Source organism: Cebidichthys violaceus, unplaced genomic scaffold (assembly GCF_023349555.1).
Source record: "Cebidichthys violaceus isolate CVI_PGR_0920_01 unplaced genomic scaffold, fCebVio1.0.p SCAF_10, whole genome shotgun sequence".
Classification (NCBI taxonomy): Eukaryota; Metazoa; Chordata; class Actinopteri; order Perciformes; family Stichaeidae; genus Cebidichthys; species Cebidichthys violaceus.
The window spans coordinates 13355460-13375690 of record NW_027176263.1 but is presented as its reverse complement, the minus strand read 5'-3'; the positions used below and the strand labels follow the sequence as shown (position 1 = coordinate 13375690).

The 20231-nt window shown below is 43.7% G+C and overlaps 1 protein-coding gene across 1 annotated transcript in view; it reads left to right on the top strand.

The window, feature by feature from the left end:
- Positions 1-19968, top strand: part of adgra1a (adhesion G protein-coupled receptor A1a) — a 31849-nt gene extending 11881 nt beyond the window's left edge. The window contains exons 3-5 of the mRNA XM_068726711.1: positions 6560-6705; positions 15911-16006; positions 16160-19968. Coding sequence (XP_068582812.1) covers positions 6560-6705; positions 15911-16006; positions 16160-17588 — 1671 coding nt within the window. The 3' untranslated portion in view covers positions 17589-19968. The remainder of the gene's footprint in view (positions 1-6559; positions 6706-15910; positions 16007-16159) is intronic.
- Positions 19969-20231: the final 263 nt, after the last annotated feature.

Genomic DNA, 20231 nt, shown 5'->3' with positions numbered 1-20231 from the left:
ATTTAGCAAAGAACTTGGCGAAGGATGTGACCTAGATCTGAGGTTACATCCAACTGTCAGCTTAAAGATGCTTTACAGAGGATTTCCTCATTAGTGTGCCACTGTGAAATTAGTTGTGACGGCAAAGGCTGGCACAAAAAAAAAAAGACATTACAGTGTCTGCAGTGATTTGCTTTGTACTTCCATTGGGCCCAATTTGAGTGTTCCTGAGCTCATTTCCCCACATGTGAAATGCTTCCGGCGGACTGGTTACTTATGCATCCAAAACAGTAGGGAGCCAATATAATGAATATGCCCATAGAAGACGGCATGGAGGGACCTTTGAATTGAACTTAAATTGTTAAAACAAGTCATCTGACAGCGTCTTGACATTCTTAACTAGAAAAGTGCCCTCCGTTGAGAGCAGATCTCCGCCCTCTCCCCTCCAAAACAAAGACGATTTGAATCCCACTCAGTTGTCCCTCCCAGAACCCATACCCAGTCAAGATGGCGTCCAAGATAACGGAATCAGAGTCACTCATCTTGTATCATGCCTATTTTTTAGGAACATAACATATCGGGTGTAGAATTAATCTGCGGACGCTCCGGTTCAAAAGAAGACCAAACATTTCTATGGATGTCAGTGTCTGAGCCATGACCAAGTCCAAAATGTGGCCTGCAACAGACTGGGTAAGGCTTGTTTGTAGCCAAGCCAATTGGCAGAAATAGCTTTTGCTTCCGGTGCAGTTGTTGTCCACCTGCGGACCCTACCGGCCAGTTGAGAAGTCAGCAGTCAATGACGGTGTAAAACGCATCTTTCAAAAAGTGTTACCGCAATCAGAGGCCCCTAAGCATACAGTTACAAATGAGCATCAAGAATGTCAGGCAGATTGGTCGAGTAGTAAGCCTAATATGCATGGACAGACAGAAAAATACATCCACGCACACACACACACGAGCGAACACTGCAGAAAATGTCAGTAAAGTCAGCTACACGCATCAATAACTGAATGATCGAGTGAATTACTCCCTGTTTAAATAACAACACGTCCAGAGCAAACAATCGGTTTGTTTTGTCCTGAAGGAGATCAGACTGATTTACAGTTTCACCCAGCGCTCACTATCTGCTTTCTTCTGTTTTGTACCGTAACTGTCGGTGGTGGTTTTTGTTCTGGTGTCTTACTGTGAAGTGTTGGCGGGTGCTGACATGCTCTCTTTGTACTGTTTTACACTCTTTTTAGACTTTTATTGATGCTGTGTGACAAGTTGTCACACAGCATGTCATATTTCTTATTGAACCATGTACAAAAAGAGTAGATTTACACACAATGTAATGAGACTCCTCAGGAGATCATTGTAAATTCACATGTTCTCCTCCCACTGAAACACCTTTGTCTTTGTCTTGCTATATTAAGTCTTACATTGCAGTTGACAAATACACAAATGACTATGTGATCATGTAGTTGAACCAACACCTCTCTGAAACTTTTTATTCTAACATCCATGAAGGTAGGAATGAGGCGAGACGAGAATCTGGACCGGGGCTCGAGACTAACGGTGTCCTGGTGATGCCACTTTGTGAACAGCAAATCCGTGTTGAAATCGGCGGGAGGAGAGCCAGTAAGAGCCAGTTAGCCAGTAAGAGCCAGTTAGCCAGTTAGCCAGTAAGAGCCAGTTAGCCAGTTAGCCAGTAAGAGCCAGTTAGCCAGTTAGCCAGTAAGAGCCAGTTAGCCAGTAAGAGCTAGTTAGCTCTTACTGGCTACCGTGGTACCGAGTTAGGTATCGTGAATTGTGGAGTTTCACTGGTATTGGTATCCACTACTACATTTCTGATATTGTTAGATCGTATGTAGGATTTATTGCAAGACTGCTGTATCAGATTGCATTTGGTTTAGCTAGGTGTACGTAATAAACCGGCTGGATTATTTCTTAAAGTCTTTACATTGATTTATGAAGACTACCGTACAGTGAGCCTACAGTTCATCACCTGGTGTACTTTGGTGTGTTTGCAGCGTACCTGTAACAGAAAGGTGCACAGCGAGCCTGCTGTGGTGACTCCTCATTACTTTCACCTTTCACATTAAATCACATTCTCTGTGACTTGACTCGTATCGAACATGACACCTCTTGTCTCGTCTTCATCTTGTCACATCTGCTGCTCTTTTACTCAAATGACCATGAAGGAGCACGTAGCCGAAAGCACTTCCAAGCTAACTACGGCCAATAAGTTGACTGTATGCTGTGATGCAGTCGAGGTGAGGGATGGCCGTAAACGGAGACGGAGACACGTTGGAGTGTGCTAGCTTTAGCTTGTTCTTCATTTTGTTTTAGTGACCTCATATGTCTCTATGCAAAACACAGATTTTTCTTTTCCGCTGTCACAATCTAATGAGTCTAAATCAAACCACATAATTATAATGCAATTACAGTGTAATGCTTCATGACTACACTCATAAGCACACAACGTGTTATGGATGCTCTTGACTAGTTATCCATAACTAGAGGTTGACTGATGAGGCTTGACTTCCTGTACTCACGTATTAAGACACACCTCAACAATCCACTAAGGACTCGTAGTCTGCTTTTATGGCCCATGCAGTCTGATTGTATGTGTTAAGTACAGTGAAGTACATATCCACACATCTATAATAGCGCATGCTTTATCATATTGTTCCATTGTTGCTGGCAAGTAAAGTATAATGCATTTTCATGCATTTAAAATAATCCATGCTGCTTCATAAGTGATTCTATGAGGTCTATAATGCACTATAAACATACGTGTAATGCATTGCAATCTGCCTATAGCACTGTATAATTCTATCTCTAAACACTCATAGATATTCATAATGCTGTGTAACAATAATCACAACTCATCATACATCATTTTATAATGACTTATATGGTCGATTATCATCAATTTTCATAATTGCTGGTCACTCAGTGAGATTTTTTTTGGCAAGGATTATAGTGCTTTATACATCCCAGTTGTATTACATAAATGTATTTGTATAATGCATTATAATGACTGTTATCATATTGTATTATAATGTGATTTGTTTGTTCTTGCATGTACTTAGATTTAGACTCAGAGCAACTTATAATAACATTATAATGCATCATGACAGTGACTGTTATTACGCATTATAATCGGAATTATTGTGATTCTTGCAAAAAACAGGGCCAACAATTATGAAGTGTTGCAGTACTTGACAGTCATTATAACATGCGTTGTGAAATGTGTTGTGATTTCTGTGCTTGTAACTATAAAGACACAGTGCTATACGCAGATTCAAATGCATTATAAGTATGTTTTCAACTCATTATGGAAAGTATTACTATGATGATTATGCTAGTCAATAAGATACTTAAACTCATAATTCATTATAATGTCACATCTATAATGTTTCCTGACTGTTGACATGTGCATCAGACAGCATTATGTGTGTTAATGAGTGTAGCCATAAAGCATTATCAATGCATTATAATTCACTATGAATGCTCCCTTAATGCTTCTGTGTGGGTGTGCAGTTTGATTCATTCAGTCATCGTCAGCCCTCCTGAGTGATTAAAAAGAGGGAGTCTGAGGTGACAGAAGCTGTGACTTTTTCCAGCTTTGGGTTTCCAGCTCCCCGCTTTTGTTAACAGCATGGTCATTGTGCTGCTCACTGATCCGATCGCTGGCTCAAATCACGTATTTACCCACATTTTCTAGCAACAAAGGGACATCCAGAGAAAAGCACACACAGCAACTATGAATAGACCAATATTTCAAACGGGACTGTGTTCAACATATCCATGCGCTGATTTATTATAGGTCTTATCTAAACATGCTTACCGTAACCAAAAAAACCCTAAAATGATTTGTTTAGGCAACTTAAAATGATCTTTACCATGGTTTGGAGAAACCAACATTGTCCGTAGGTGAGAGACGGGATGTGAACAGTGTCAAAGAAAGTCAGATGCTTGGCTGACCTCCAATCCAAGAGATTGTGCTTCAAAGAGAGAACAGTCATTATTCACACGCCTACAAGAGGATTTGTGTCAAGAAAATGTAAACATAAGTGGTTTCCAGCAGATAAACAAATGACCAATGTGGTAGTTTCTCTGGTGACTGACGTCGTCTGAGATGGCAAGCTGCTGTTCCTGTTTGATTTCCCAGTTGCAGTCCTGGTGAATGATCTGGTTTTGGGTTTGGCATCATTGTTTGGTTGCTCACTAGTCTGAGATCAGTGAGTGTGCTCATCTTGGGATTTTGGAGAGTCTTATGCAGTGTTGTTGCGATAGGGGGGGGGGGGGCTTTTTTAATCAAACTATGATTTTTATTCAACTTTCTGGTCGAAAACCAAAAATGTCAGCTGGTGAGTTGAGAAGTCTTGCTGGTAAACAGACAGTTTCTCCCACACAGTCGAGATTTGACCAGCTGCTGTCACAGTGCGTGAATCACAAGATGTCATGAAAACCCATCTTGTCAGACTTCAAGTAATGCGTTTTATGTGCGGACCAATCAGCGTCCTGTAGGAAGCTTTTAGATGTGTGTGACGCGACGACACAGAGAGGTGACTGTTCGTTCAAAACAACATTGGCGGCTCCTAAAGAGGTTAGCGTAGCGCCAATAGGTTCACTTACATCATAACTGGTTTTCTTCAGTGATAGAAGAGCAAAGGACAGCACTGAAGGCTGAACGCGATAAAAAAGACGTTTTTGCTCTTCAGAGTCTACATTTATATGGAAAATCTCTACGATTTTTCAATCGCGGTTGAGCGCGCTTTGGTTGAACGCAGGTAAACAGTCCATGTGGGGAGCAAAAGAGGCACAACCCATTGGCCGAAATGCAATCTGGGAACCCATCCGCTATCGTCTGACAATGATGAAAGCTCGTGAACTGACTACTTGCGACGTCTCTCCACCTCCGGCCTCGTATCTCAAGTTGCTAATCGGACTGGAGAGCACGGAAAGGGAAGTCTTGGCCCAGATAATTGCTTTCTACAGAGGAACCCCAGAAATACAGCCCCTCGCCCCCAGAGGCTTATCCGTCGCCAGACCACCAGCCGATGGGTTCAGAGATTGCTCCCGACTGGCTTCGACATGAGTTTGATTGACAGATGGTACAGCCAATCAACTGCCAAGTATTCTTTTTGAAAGTGCCTGCCCTTTTCGAAACAGTTTCCAATGATGGCTTCTCAGATGGTTCTCTGTAACAAACCATCTGGCGCGTCAGGTTACATCTTGACTGAGGATGTCCAAAAACCTGACAGTCTAGAATAATTAATAGAACTCATACACGGGTCCCTGAGATCACACTTATAAACACCTCCGAGGTGCATCTATACTCTGAATAATGGGATTAAATGGGTTAATTGCATACTAGTACTGAACATGCTTGACAACTAATGTACAATTGTGTGATCTGTATTAGCTATTAAAGAGAATTGCTAGATTGACACCATGCTTTAATAATGCAATTTGACTTCCTGCATTAGGGGTTAGTTCTTGTTTCTTTATCAGGAGCTTAATCAGCCAGTTGTGATCAATGTGTGCCCACCCCCACCACCTTCACCATCTCTGATAATTTGAGAACTCCTCCTCTCCCCCTTATTTCCATTTTGCAAACACACGTCCTCCCCGTCTGCTCTTGGCACTAATGAAGCTCTGACTCCGCAGCAGTGATTGACTTCCCACCCGGTCTGTGCTCTCTATAACCAGCTCAAGGACATTTCCAATTAGCATCTGGACTCTGGTACACTAGCTTCAGTCCCTAGGCCTACCAGGCTGGCGAGAAGCCATTTGATTGGGTGTCTCAGGTTGTCACCTCATGAACAGACTGACTGGGTGGAGAAAAGGCTCAGCGCATTTTAATTTTCTCCCTCCATTCTCCTTTCTCTCTCTCGCTCTCTCTCTCTCACTCTCTCTCTCGCTCACTCTCTCTCGCTCTCTCTCTCTCTCTCTCTCTCTCTCTCTCTCTCGCTCACTCTCTCTCTCTCTCTCTCTCTCTCTCTCTCTCTCTCTCTCTCTCTTGTAACTCTCTGCTCTGTCTATGAGCTGGCAAAGCCTTTAAACAAAGTTAGATCAGTTCCCCCATCCAAACATAATTCATGAATATTAAAACGAGGAAGAGCGGAGGTACGTACGCCTCGCATTTCGGAACACAATCACGCCCTGGTAGTTGTCAACGTGACTATCATTTATATTCAGATTTGTTATTCGCAGTGCACACCCCCGTGTCCTCTAACTCAACTGATAAGGAGCTGCTCGGTATCCAACAGTATAACCTCACCGTAATGCTCTTATCCCAAAACAACCTTGATGATTCAGAAGCACTTTTTGAACATTTCTTGTATCATTGTCTTTTAGCGAAGCGTAAGACAAAGCAGGCAGGTCTCTGTGGAGACACCCTTGGAGTGACATTGATGATGGGTATTTTTTTGGAGGAGTGGCAGCTCCCTCCTGACCATCTCCGCTTTGAGTCACAGGAATATAATCAAGTCTGACATTTTCCAGAGAGACACAGTGTACAGTATATGGAAAAAGTTCAGAGACGTCAAATAAATAACTTGATGCGCCCTCTTTCACCCTACGTCAGGTCGGGGTGGTGCTGCACTACTCGTCCCTGTCGACCATGCTGTGGCTCGGGGTGACGGCCAGGAACATTTATAAGCAGGTGACCAAGAAGCCTCCGCAGAGCCAAGATGGTGACCCGCCTCCGCCCCCTAAACAGCCCCTGTTGAGGTAAGCAGAAATGTCTTCGCAAAACCTCCTCAACCCTGACTGCCTCGAGACTGAGAAGTAAACAAACTCCTTTATATATGTGCGTGTGTGTGTGCTTTTGATCTTTTCTGGCTCTGTTCTTGCTGCTTGCTGTGTTTGTGTATCTTCAGAGGCCAAGGACCGGTTAACTGTGCAATTATTTGCTTTGCTATTTCAGTTTTATTTATTTTTTTGTCATTACATTACCTGACTGAAACTGTGAGATGTGGGTAGAAGTCTTGTACAATCACTGGCCCAGCTTGAATTAATGATTTTAAGCTGTGGTGGGAGTACTCGGATCCTTTACTTGAGTAAAAGTGCCAATACAACAATTCTTGCTAAAGTAAATTCTGCAGACTATGCAACTATTATTATAAAATTGTTGATGCATCAATGTGTATGTAGTATTTTACTGTTGCAGCTGCTCGGCTAGGTTTGTACTAGCTTTATGTAGTGTAAGACGGGGACGACTGTGGCTTAGTGGAGAGCAGGGCTGTCGGAGGATCGGCGGTTCGATCCCCGGCTCCGCTAGTCGCATGTCGATGTGTCCATGAGCAAGACACTTAACCCCAAAATTGCTCCCGTAGCTGTGGTGTATGAAAGTGACAGAATCTGAATTGGAAGTCGCTTTGGATAAAATGACTATTACAGTCATTTTATCAAAGTCATTTTATCAAAGTCCAGTGGATCTCAACCAAAGGGTCGGGCCTCCTCTAATGATACAGCTAAGGGGGGCACAATGATCAGTGGGGGGGGGAGAAGAAAAAGCAGCAGGATCCACTCGCTTAATCTATATTTGATGTGTATTTTTAATGTAAAATCTTAACCTGAAAGCTAATGTATTGGAGTAAAAAATCAAATATTTTGTTGTAAATGTGACAGACTTTTCTGTCACATTTACTTTTCATCTTCAGGTGCTGGCAGGTTGATGGCATTCAAAAAAAACATACAAGAGCCCATAAGCACAGATAAAAGCACACTGACAATTAGTAGAACAATGGCATAACCATGACACGATCACGGCCGCATGATTGAGTCCAATAACCAGCGGTCTTTAGATCCTTGGTTCTGTGGGTTCAGTGTTCCAGGTATATGGTGGCCAACAGGAAAAGGTTGACCGTCCAAAGGTACTTTGTCTGTGTGGTATTTTTGAATTCATTGAGCGGAGGAAGGGCCACACCATGACAAATGTTATACACAAGTAAACAAATTGAATCATATTTCCACAGTTTGAGAAGTTTAAGCCCTGCTTATTAAGTGTTTCTACTAATTTGAATGTGGTCCTACCTGTACAACTTTAAGGCCTTTGACGTTCTTTATTTATAATTGCAAATGTCCAAATGGATGTGGCTTAAGTATTGAGTATTTAATCATATGTGTGTTTGTAAGGTCGATTTGTCCTTCTCCCGTCCAAGTGTGCAGAAGTGTGTGTTGAGTATTCGTGTGTATGTATATTGATTTATGCTAGTTTATGTATTTTTTCAGGTGTTTGCTGGCTCATGTTTCCTTTTAGACGGCAACAATAGCTTTACACAGATGAGTTATTGCATCGTTTATCTGCAGAGACATCCACGTTTGCATTCTTTCAAGCCTCTGGCTTTGTTCACTCTGTAGTCACAAAGCTGTCAGGTCTTCCTATTTATACCGTTGTGGCTCTCCGTTTGGATTCTTTCCCACATTTGCTCATGTTAAGAAATTGCATTTTTAACCTGAGTCACTGTCAGCCACGAGGAACGAAGCTTAGGTTTTCAATGATAATGATAATAATTCACTTATTGTGAAATGCCAGAGATTATGAAGCCAAGTGAATTCCTCTTAATTAGTCAAACTTGTGTTCTGAGGCCTATTTAGCTCAGACTCACCTGTTACAGGTGATATTCAAGCTGTTAACTGCTGCTAAGCAACAATAACTCTGACAAAGGGAGTTGCATAAGACTGACAAGCAGCAGTCAGTTAACTTCATATGAATAAGAATGAATGTCTTTAAGTATTTTCCTTTCTTTCCTCACTGGGCTTGTCTGGTCATTCAACTATTTAGTGATTATCATTAAAGTCAAAAACAGTCTACCTGAATCCATTTAAATAGAGCAACAGTTGGGTCAGAGGGAACTATAGAAGATTGCCATGCAGCTGTTTTAATCTCATTACCCTAAGGATCATCATCATCATTATCTGTGGCTTTCTATGCTCCTGCCCAAAGTCCCAACCAGGTGTACCTGTACTGTAATTTAAAAAAAACAAATCCACATATTTGTGTTTGAGAAGAAAATGTATATCCTAATAAGAGTACACATTTAGTAAGAATTAGTACAGTAAATGTAATGTTATGGTAAGAAACCAGCTATGATAGGCCAGCTGCACTTACACACCTCTCACAAATCTGAGTCAGCTAGAACATGCTGACTCAGATTGCTATTGCATGAAAACTAGTTAGCAAGCAAGCAGAGAAGTCATCATAATTACCTAAAAGTCATGGATAACAACTGGTAGCTAAAAGTAATCGACAAACACTGTTGGTTTAAAGTAATAGATTAATATATAAACACTATTAGCTAAAAGCAATAGGTAAAAACTGTTAGCTAAAAGTAACCGATAAACACGGTTAGCTAAAAGTGATAGATAAACAAGGTTAGCTTAAAGTAATAGATAAACATTGTTAGCTAAAAGTGATAGATAAACACGGTTAGCTTAAAGTAATAGATAAACACTGTTAGCTAAAAGTTAGGGATAAACACAGCTGTAATAATGCTTTTTTGCTTTTCATGTTTCATTTCACACCTTGGTTATGGACCCTTTCTAGCAAGAGCTCCATAAGTCAGGTGATGTAGTATTAAGAGCAAGAAAGTCTGCTTAAGGACGAGGTTTAGGTTGATGGATTGGTGAAACAAACGCATGACTTTCACCCAGCAGACCAGTATTCCTGTCCAAAAGTCAACCTTTGACTTATTGACGTTGACTATTTAACTTATGTACAACTTTACGTAACAAACATGTTTCAATCCAAACCAATCCATGATCTGTTACTAAACCTAACCAGGAAGTTCTGTTTCCTAAACATAAAGACATGTTTAAAATTGCTACCACATTGTGTTGGGAATAACAAGGGGCCATTAAATGACATGTGGAAAGTTTACAAAGCAATGAGAACGAGGCGTTAAATGAAGCGCAAAACGCTTAAATTGCATGACATGGCATGTGAAATGTCCTTTAAAAAGGCTTGCTATTAATATGCCTTTCCATGAGATCATGCTGCGAGTAGTAAGCATGCAAAATTGACCACCTAAATATTCATAATTCACTTGCATGGAAAAAAAAATATTGTAAATTGATCTACAATTCTTCATCTACTATGAAATCAACTGAAAAGACCAGCTTTGGAACATGACAGACGGTGTTGAGTTGCTCATCTGACAGGGATGTGGGGGTAATGTTACATCAAGACAAAAAATGTTAGGAACCACTGCTCTAGCCTGACAATGATGTGTTTTTTTTGTAGTATTAAAACATTTTGAAGCCTCAGATTCTGCAGTTTTCCCATAGGTATAGATACACGTTCTGGCAGGCATTTGTTAGAGGAAAATGTCTGGAATAGCTGAACTGGGTGTTCTGTAAATGTTTTGGCTCAGTTATTCTGTTTGAGGCTTCCTACTACCCTGTAAGGCAAAAAGAATGGAGGGCAGATGAATGTCAGGAGGAGGAGGAGGAAGGACGAAGAAGTGAACGACTTTAAACAAGCTGTTACTATGGCATCACCCCCGTGCTGTAACTAATTACCTCAATCACCCAGGAGGCTGCTGAGCCAGGAGCGTTATCACTAATCTAAATGCATTTAGCCCTTTGACCCATTAAATTCCTATTCCCTTAGAGACACACATAAGATTGAATTTCTTCTTTTTATGATTATGATTTTACTTTTTTTCACTCATTCTCCACTTCATTCCCTTTCTGCTTACTCGCAACGTTTGCCGTGTTTAAGAGGATCAGCTTGTGGACACATGCGGCGCTCTTCCTCCACGGTGAGAAGGTGCTGCGTGAGCTCTTCTGCACATTGCAGCTGGAGCTGAACTCCAAGGCGTTTCGATGAGAAATCCTTTTAAGGGAAGGTTTCGAGAGCGCAGAGGAGGCACGGAGGCAAACAGAGGGCGCGCTGTAACAAATGCCTGTTTGTCATCTAATCGTATTCAGGTTTTTTACGGAATCGTCTCCTTAAAGCCGTTGGAAAATATCAAGTGCCGTTTCAGTCGCTTGAATTTCCATGAATTTCGCGAAATATTTTCCAGACGATACAGCGACTGACCCCCACACAAGAAAATGATTTAAACATGTGGAGCTGCACTGGATGTGAACCCTGGTGGAATAACTTATTGTTTGCTTTCTATGGGGTGTTTTAGAGGGGTTTTGGGACACACGTAGCACTCACATGGACCTTTATCACCCATACACCTGGAACTGATATCTATAAAAAAAAATTTATAAATGAGCAACATCTTATGTCTGACATTATTAAAAAGTGGAATCTGCTCAATAATGTATTCTTAAAGACTCGCTGAAAGTCACTTAGGATAAGGACCCCACCAGATAAGAATCCCCCTCAACGCCACCGGCAGCACTTTGCTCGCAAAGCAGATCCTCAGACACCTGCGTGATTGGGGGTTTTAGTGCGGAACGTTCTCGACGCTCTCCCATCATGCACCGCTTGTGAATGAGATAATTTGTCTGGGGCCAGGCGTCGGTGAGGGGGCGGTGGGAGGGGGGAGCAGGTCGTGTGGCGCGGCAGTCGAGTTGATCCACAGTGATTGACTGTAATGCTCCCCGTCAGACAGGCTCAGGCAATGAGACTTAGCAGCTGGAGACAAATCAATTTCTCCTCCTCCCTCCCCCCTCGCAGCAACCGGCCTCTTCCTCCTCATCTGCCGCTCGCTGTCCCTCCGCTCCTGACAGCGTCTGACAGCGTATCCAGCACACCGTCGCACTGACCTTTGTCAGAAAGCCTGCTGCACGGCGTTGGACCACACACACATTAAACGTCCCTGCTCGTGCTGTTAACTGACAGTCATCTGGCGTGATGGGCGCAGATCATTCCTCTAAAGCAAGACTTGCCTCCTAGTATAGAATCTCCAACATCTGTTCAATGTCACCAGCAGCATTTTTTCCCCAGCTGTCAATATTATTAAGGATTCCAAACAGGCTAATGCGCTTCTTCAAAGACACAGAGTAAAGTTATATTACACAGGACTTCTTTTCCCTGGTTGGGGGGGGCGCTTTAGAAAAGCTACTCTTAGCTTTTGAGAGGGAAATGGCTGGTATCAGTGAGTGGTGATGCATTAACTATGAGATATGTGTATTAAAAAATGAAATGGTCTAGTGAGGTAGAGTATCGCTCTAAAATCACAAAGCGACTTAACACCGATGGAAAGAAGAATATGAAATGAATATACTGGACTGTTGCACAATGCTGTTTTAAAGCAATAGTTCTGCATTTTCAGAAACAGGCTTAATCACTATCTTTCCGAGTCAGATGAGAAGACTCTCGAGACACCATGAGACACCATGAGACACCATGAGACACCTTGAGATACTGTATCTGTCGGGGAACTGCGCCCTATTTCAAAATTCATACATTTATATTCCTATGGTCTAAGACAGTGCAGAAATACTAGTAAACATGAACAACTCAAACTATATTCATCATGTTTAAGGTGTGGAAATTCTCCATAGATAATGAATTGGTCGAGATGTTATAGATCAGTGTTTCTGGGGATCCAATTTCTAATAATGAAAAACCATTGCGAACCAATTCACTACGGAACTTATCTATAAATTATTATAACACATCAAATTTGTGCGTAAATGAAAGTTCCTGACAATTTTTACTGCCATTTCCACATCACCTTATATTACCTGAAATAGATAATCTAGCCATTTTGAAGAGATATACGTTTGATAAAGCACAACTTTGTTATTGAAAACATTTACACACGTTAACTATGTTATACATTATAATGTGTTAATTAGTGAGCTTTAGAAGTGCTATTACCTTTGGACAGAGCTGGGCTAGCTGTTTCCCCTGTTTCCAGTCTTTATGCTAAGCTAAGCTAAGCTAACCAGCTGCTGGTGCTATCTACTGTAAATATCTGTCTTCTCATTTAACTCTCGGCAAGTAAGGGAATGAGCGCATTTCCCAAAATGTTGAACAACAACATAAACTACGGTACATACATTCAGCAGCAATTACTGAAGCTATATATATATATATATATATATATATATATATATATATATATATATATATATATAGGTAAAGTAAAATGCCTGTCCGTGGTCCCCAGCTGTGTGAGTGTGTGAGGACAGCTCGCAGTCACAAGACAGAGGACGGTGCATGAGCAGAGGAGCCACGATGGCTGCAGAGTCACTGTAGCTGCCGGCTAAAAGGCACTTCAGGGTCTATTTATATCAAATGATTGCTGTTCCTAAACTCACTCAAAAGAACAACTCTGCATACACAGCCGTTTCTTTTTCTCTTTTTAATAGAATGGCCAACAAAAATGCATCCGTCAAAATGTTTGTGCATGGGAAAGAATGTCAACATGAAAGAGCACCTTTTTTGAATAAAAGCAGAGCAGCATTTAGACAGTCATTTGATCACACATGTATGTATGTGTTTTTTGCATGTATGCTCCATGTATCACAAGCAGGCTTTCCTAGATTGGATAAAGGGTAATGAGGCTTATAAAACACAGGGCGCTTTAACATCCTAGTTCTTCTCATTTATGCTTTTCTGGCTGACGGCTGTGTAAATGGCTTTCTGTTGGAGAGGAGAGTCCCCCGGGGGAACCGTTCCACTGACAGGCCGGTAATGCCCCCCCCCCTTCTTCATCCATCCACCCAAAACACCCCTCGCCAAACCAGCCCAGACAAACATCTTGATTGTAATTGAATTTTTTGGGGGGGACGGGTGCTCTGTGACGGAGGACAGATTGGGAGAGAGAGACTGAGGGACGGAAACCGAGGGACGAGGATGGAGGAAGACGGAGTGGTGGAAAGGTTAGAGCGGTGACAGAGGTTGAGATTGAACTGGAAGGAAGAGGAAATAGCATAGTGTTGTATAGGAAAGTGGATGACAGTGCAGAGAGAGAGGGGGGGGGGGACAAGGACAGTGCAGAGAAAATGGGCTGCTGGGGATCAGCTTTTTTCCTGCCTGAATTCTTAAAGCTCGTGACATGTGCGATATTGTGACGCAAGTGCATTGTTCAGAGCATCGCCCGTGTTCCTGAAGAATGACACAAGTGTATTCAGTGGGAGGCAGATGAGGGCCTGATCATACCAAGCTGATGAGAACACCTTGTGATTTAGCACTACGGAGGTAGAACTAATCATGGCGGTACTCGAGGCGGTTGCAGTACAATAGAGTCAATTTTAAGAGCATGGTAGAAAAATAGCAAACATATACATTTTCTTCTTCTTTCCATTGTTATTTTCTCGTTTGTTCACAGTCTGCTGCTGACTTTTACTTCACATTCAGATGCGCTGCCCTTGCCCTTCATGTGTTTAATTGCATCTCGTAGTCGAGCATTGTTGTCTGAGGAGGCTCAAAACCAACACTCTGAAGCGTGATGAACCGAGTAGAGTAGAGGTATGAACTGGTTTCACAGCGTACTATGGTACGAAGATTGACGGTTGCCATGCCATGCACTTTCGGGTATCTACGGCAGGGATGTCCCCTTCTAAGAATTACATAGTCAAATCGGATTGGTCAAGACTCGCCTATCGTCGACTGATTGTTGAATCATGTTTATTTGTGTGCTCACTGATCCGTTTACGCTTCATGTACCTGTAGAAAAACAATAAAACTATTGTCAGAGATACAGTACATGTAACTATGGCTTAGTCAGAATAATGGGCAACGCTTTGTTCAACCGAAGAAAAACCTATTACCTAATAATGATAGTAATAACAATAATGATGATTGTGTATGCCGTGACGATTATTGTACCATACAAAACCCTAATGCTGAGCAGCAATGATCCAAATGTGTAGTTAAAAGCGTGTAAAGGCAGTCCACTGCGTTTCTTGAATCACTTTAGATGTCGGCCACTCGCTTGCTCTACAGAACAGATAAGCTTCCAATTTATCAAATGTAACAATCCACACTGAATCCCAGAGATGTGGTAACTGGTTATGTAACTCCAGCCTAGTGGAGGGCAGACGCTCAGTGCAACTCTTGTCCTATCTTGTAAAAACATTTTTCCAGTCTTTAGCCAATAAAGGCCTTTGGATGTATTACTACACAGCAAACATACAACTAAATGGGACCATAATTTACTAAATGATCATCATGCTGTATTGAAGAAGATTGAGACCATAAACTCATGTTTACAATGTTTACTGAGGTAATAAATCAAGTGAGTCATTTTTTCATAGACTTCTATACAATCTGACTTCCTATTGTAAGCAGAGGAGTCGCCCCCTGATGGCCATTAGAAAGAATGCAAGTTTAAGGCACTTTTTCACAGTTTATGAAGTCTTTAGTGTGGTTTGTATGTGAAGAGGAGAACATTGCCATTGAAACTACAACTACTCACTTGAAAATGTTGGTCACTCAAGATAGTTGCAAAATATTCCAAAACTAACTTAAAGGTTCATCTTCTAAAATGAAAGTTTCCACCGGCGTAAGTTAATCGCACCGACTTCTGGTGCTCTGTAAGCAAAACTGAATTAAAATTCAGCGTCTCCTTCTGCTCGAATCCAGGTTTCTCTTCACGTCTGCTGAGCTGTTACAAACAGCAGATGCCATATATTGCGGCTTGACATGTCAATCATGCCCACGTCGATAGGAAACAGATTTGTTTCACACTTTGGTTTGCAGCAAAGAAAACAAACAGTAGGTGTGATCACAAAACACACTGACAAGCTCAAAAGTCATATTTGAGGAAAGTGGGGGAAGGACAGCTGGCAAAGACGTTCTCATGCCTTCTCCTCAGCGTCACTGCTTGTTTGTTGTGAGCTCCACTCGCTGCACCGATCTTATTTGTCTGTTTGGATCTTCCTTTTATTATCTTTCTCTTGTACCTAAAACAATTTCCCAGTCACATTTTGACAGTGTGCTGTTGTAATCCAGATGTGAGATACAGGATTCCTAGACGATCTTATTGCCTCTGCCTCTGTTTGTCCCTCTCTCACCTCACAGGTTTTATTTAGTCAGTGGTGGAGTGCCCCTCATCATCTGCGGGGTCACGGCAGCCGTCAATATAGACAACTATGGCAGTGGGGAGCAAGCGCCGTAGTAAGTCCTACATTTGCTTTGTGCTCTCAAGGTTAAATTGCACACTCTGCTGCATGCAGTCTACAGTCTGTTATTCATAAATCAAAGTAATAAGTAATACGTTTGTGTGTGTGTGTGTGTGTGTGTGTGTGTGTGTGTGTGTGTGTGTTGCAGCTGCTGGATGGCGTGGGAGCCCAGCCTGGGAGCCTTTTTTGGCCCCGTGGCCTTCATCATCCTGGTGACATGCATCTACTTCATCTGCACCTTCATCCAGCTGCGGCGACACCCCGAAAAGAAGTACGAGCTCAAGCAGCTGACGGAGGAGCACCAGAGGCTGGCCGCCGTCGACGTGCCGACGCACTGCCACCAGGGAGCCGAGCCTGGGTCCCTGGCTGCCCCGTCGGGTGGGGGCCACTGCCCCGCTGGCTGCCCGGGCGTCCCCATCAACCCCGCGCTGCTAGCCAATGAGCACTCCTTCAAGGCTCAGCTCCGGACGGCGGCCTTCACCCTCTTCCTGTTCCTGGCCACCTGGACCTTCGGGGCGCTGGCCGTGTCACAGGGCCACTTCCTGGACATGATCTTCAGCTGCCTTTACGGTGCCTTCTCCGTCACCCTCGGCCTCTTCATCCTCATCCACCACTGCGCCAAGCGCGACGATGTCTGGCACTGCTGGTGCTCCTGTTGCCCCGGGCGACGCGCCGACGCCTGCTCCGGCGCCCACGGGCCCGCCCAAACGCGGCCCAAGGTCAACGTGAATGGAGACACCACCGGGCACGGCCACGGTCACAGCCACTGCCACCACGACTCGCCATGTCAGGGCAAAGCACTGACGAGCTGCAGCCATTGCAGCTTAAGTCACTGCAAGCACGCCGCCCTTCCGTCCTCACAGAATCACGTCACGTGTCTGGCACCGGTGACGCCGTGCTGCGCCGCCCTGCATAGCCAGCAGCTGATGGAAGAGGAGCCGTCGGCCACGCACGTGCTGCTACATGCCGACCCAGAGGGTTACCGGCCGGGGATCCAGTTGCACCCCTGCCTAAAGAGCAGCACCAGGACTAAAGGCCGTCACTTCAGCCGGCGGGCCGGGGCCGGTGCTTGCGGGGCAGGGAGCGAGAGGGAGTACGCCTATCACATCCCCTCCAGCGTGGACGGGGGCAGCGTGCACAGCTCACACACTGACAGCCCCCACAGCACGCACGAGCGCCACGCCCACATCTGTCCACATCTGGCCCACGAAGGCCACCATGATGGGCATCACACATGCCACGCCGCTGCAGCCACCACGCACGAGGCCCTGGCGTGCCATAACCCCTGCCACAGGCACATCTGCTGCGCCAAGGCAGACCTTTTCCCTTCCCTGTGCCCGGCAGAGGCCGGCGACACGGGCGTCTTCCTGTGTGGCTGCGGCAAAGTGGCCGAGCAGGACCCGCTGGCGACACATCACCACCTGGAGATGCACGCCCCGCGCAGACAATCCTACCCCCAGAACCCGCCCAATCAGAATGGGATTCTTAAAGGGGGCCTGCACGAAGGACTACTGTACACTTCGGACAGCACGGGGAATATACGCACTGGACCCTGGAAGAACGAAACTACTGTGTAGTGTCGGAAACGGGGGAGATGGGCAGCACCCCTGTTCATCATCCCGCCAAAAAAAAATGAAACCCTTGCCTCCCTTTCTAGAATGAAAAAAAAAAATGAATTGAACATCATAATCAGCGTGGGATGTTTTTATTTTAATGTCCTCATGTTTTTATGTGTGCTGTTTTACTGTACAGAAATCCGATCTCACGTAAACGCTCCCTGCAGAGCGTCCATACACAGAACAGAATCTCCTCCACAAGAAGAATTTATGAAACGTATGTCGCACCAAACCATCAGATGTAATTGAAGGTATTTCCACTGTTCCATATTACTACAGATCTCTCTCTCTCGATCTATATATATATATATATATACAAGAACATGAATGGTTGTATGTATGAATATGTGTGTTAGTGCTCAAAGGCCACACGCTGCAAGATTTTTTTACTCTTTGAATCTGAACCCATCAATTAGCCCACGATGACAGTGAACCTCCAGTACTTTAAAGAACTCTTGGCATCCATGTTTTAGACGACTAAACCAGCAATTTTAGACTTCATGGGTATTTTTGCCATCCAGTCAAGCAACTGTGAACATCTATTAGAGATTTTCTAAACAATATATAGAAAGATACTGTCGCTTTCCCGTGTGGATGCCAGTTAAGTTGTGGAAATTCAACGCAACAGAAAAAGAGAAGTGAAATTAAGCATCCTCTTCCAGGTTGGTATTGATCGTGCTGTCTGTATGATGTCTTCACTGTTGTGTTTCTTTTTTTCTGGAGGGAAGTAAATAACGGCAGCTTCAACAGCAACAGCTTTGGCCATTGTGAATAGAGAGTTGGTGTCATTGAGTCATTGGATCCAGTGCGGTTTTTGTTAACACTGGGCCACATAGAGCCCGGCCCCCACAGCCAGTTCACTGCTAGTGTGCAGGTTTTTTATTCCTTTCAGCTCAGCTCGCACATACTATCAGGCACCAGCATACGGTTCTTAGTAAAATCAACACTCAAAACGTTTTAGGAAAAAAGAGTGAATGTGATTATAGAAGAAACAACAAGTCGCTCTGGGAAACCTGCCTGTGACCAACATAGGGCTGGGTATCAGTAGTCGATACCTAAAACTCAAAATAACCCAGTAACCGGTGGTATTGAAACTTCTCCAGTCAAACGCTACATGCATTTGATCCTTTTTGCACCAAAAGAAATTTGTATGGTTTGCTCACAGCCAATCCATTTCCTGCCTGCACAAGGGAGCCGACAGTTAGCAGCTAGTTAGCGGTGCTAACAGCGCGTACACTGCTAACAGCAGCAACAGTGCTGACAGAGCTAACAGTGTTAACCTGGGGGGGTCGTTACGCTTCCACGACAACGCCGTCCCGTCACCGTCGGTCGGGGGACGGCGTTAGCGGCGGTATGATGCGCTGTGCAGTGCGCCGGCGATTAGCCAGCCAGTGGGACACACGCAGGGCTTCCATTCAGATGATGGGTGTCAAATGAAGTACCGTATTGGCACCGCTATCACTTTAAGGGTACTGCTGGTATTAGTATTGTTATAGGTCAATTTTTAAACGATACCCAGCCCTAGTCCTATTATTATACTAAAAACTAATTAAACATGTAGGCCGATCTCACCCACTATTAGCTAAAGCCACAAAAGGACACATGGCAGAAATAAGTGCAAATGCAGTCCCTTTAAGTTTTTTTTTTGTTTTTTGTTTTTTTTTTCTTACTACGGCCCCGAAGCATGCATGCCTTGTTGTATGTAGCAATGTTTTTTTAAAGTGTAAATGAATGCCCATCCATGAACATATTTGCCTCGAGTGCTGCAGCTTGCCGTATATAGTTTTTTTGTCACAATCTTGAATTAAGCCTAGTTCCTCCAAAATATTGTATTGTTTCCCTGTAGAGATCTTCATTTAACACAACTAAGGGCGGGTTCACACCTTAAGGTCCAGGGCCTGAATCAAACCAATGCCAGGATGATACGTTGTCTCAATTTTCCAACTGGTCCGGTTTGTGTTCGCCAACGCAAAACTCAAACGTTCCAGAAATTGTAAACAAAAGTCATGTGGTGGACATAGCGCTGGTTCCTCGTACGCCTCAATAGTCGCCTCGGCGCTTGTAAAGTGCTTTCCTACGCTGTGACAAGAATGTGGGGATGAAACAATAAATGTTATTCATTTAGGGGCTGGCTAGTTAGTTAGCTAGCTTACTAATTCCGCCATGCTTTCAAGCAGCACTGTTAACAGAAAACCTGGGCGGCGCTGGGTCTAATCCGTCCGTCACTCCCCGCTGCTAGGAGACCAGGGAGCTGGCGAACCCTCTCCTAACAGCAAACTAGTCTCCTAATGATAAACTAGTCTCCTAACAATAAACTAGTCTCCTAACGGGGGGGGGGGGGGGGGGGGGACAAAAGTGCTAGCTAGCTAATTATTATCTTATTTGAAGTGTGATAAACACTAAATTCCTAAAATTCACTAGTAGCAAATAGCACTAGATCACCAAGCAAACACTTTTTTTAACCAATGAAACAACGTGAATATAAATGGTACGCTTCCTGTGAACCGCTCCAGAGTTCACTTGACGGCGGTCCGAGACTACACCGTTAACGCTGCCGGGCTAAACAAGACCGGTGTGAACTCGCCCTTTAAGTTTATCCTAGAA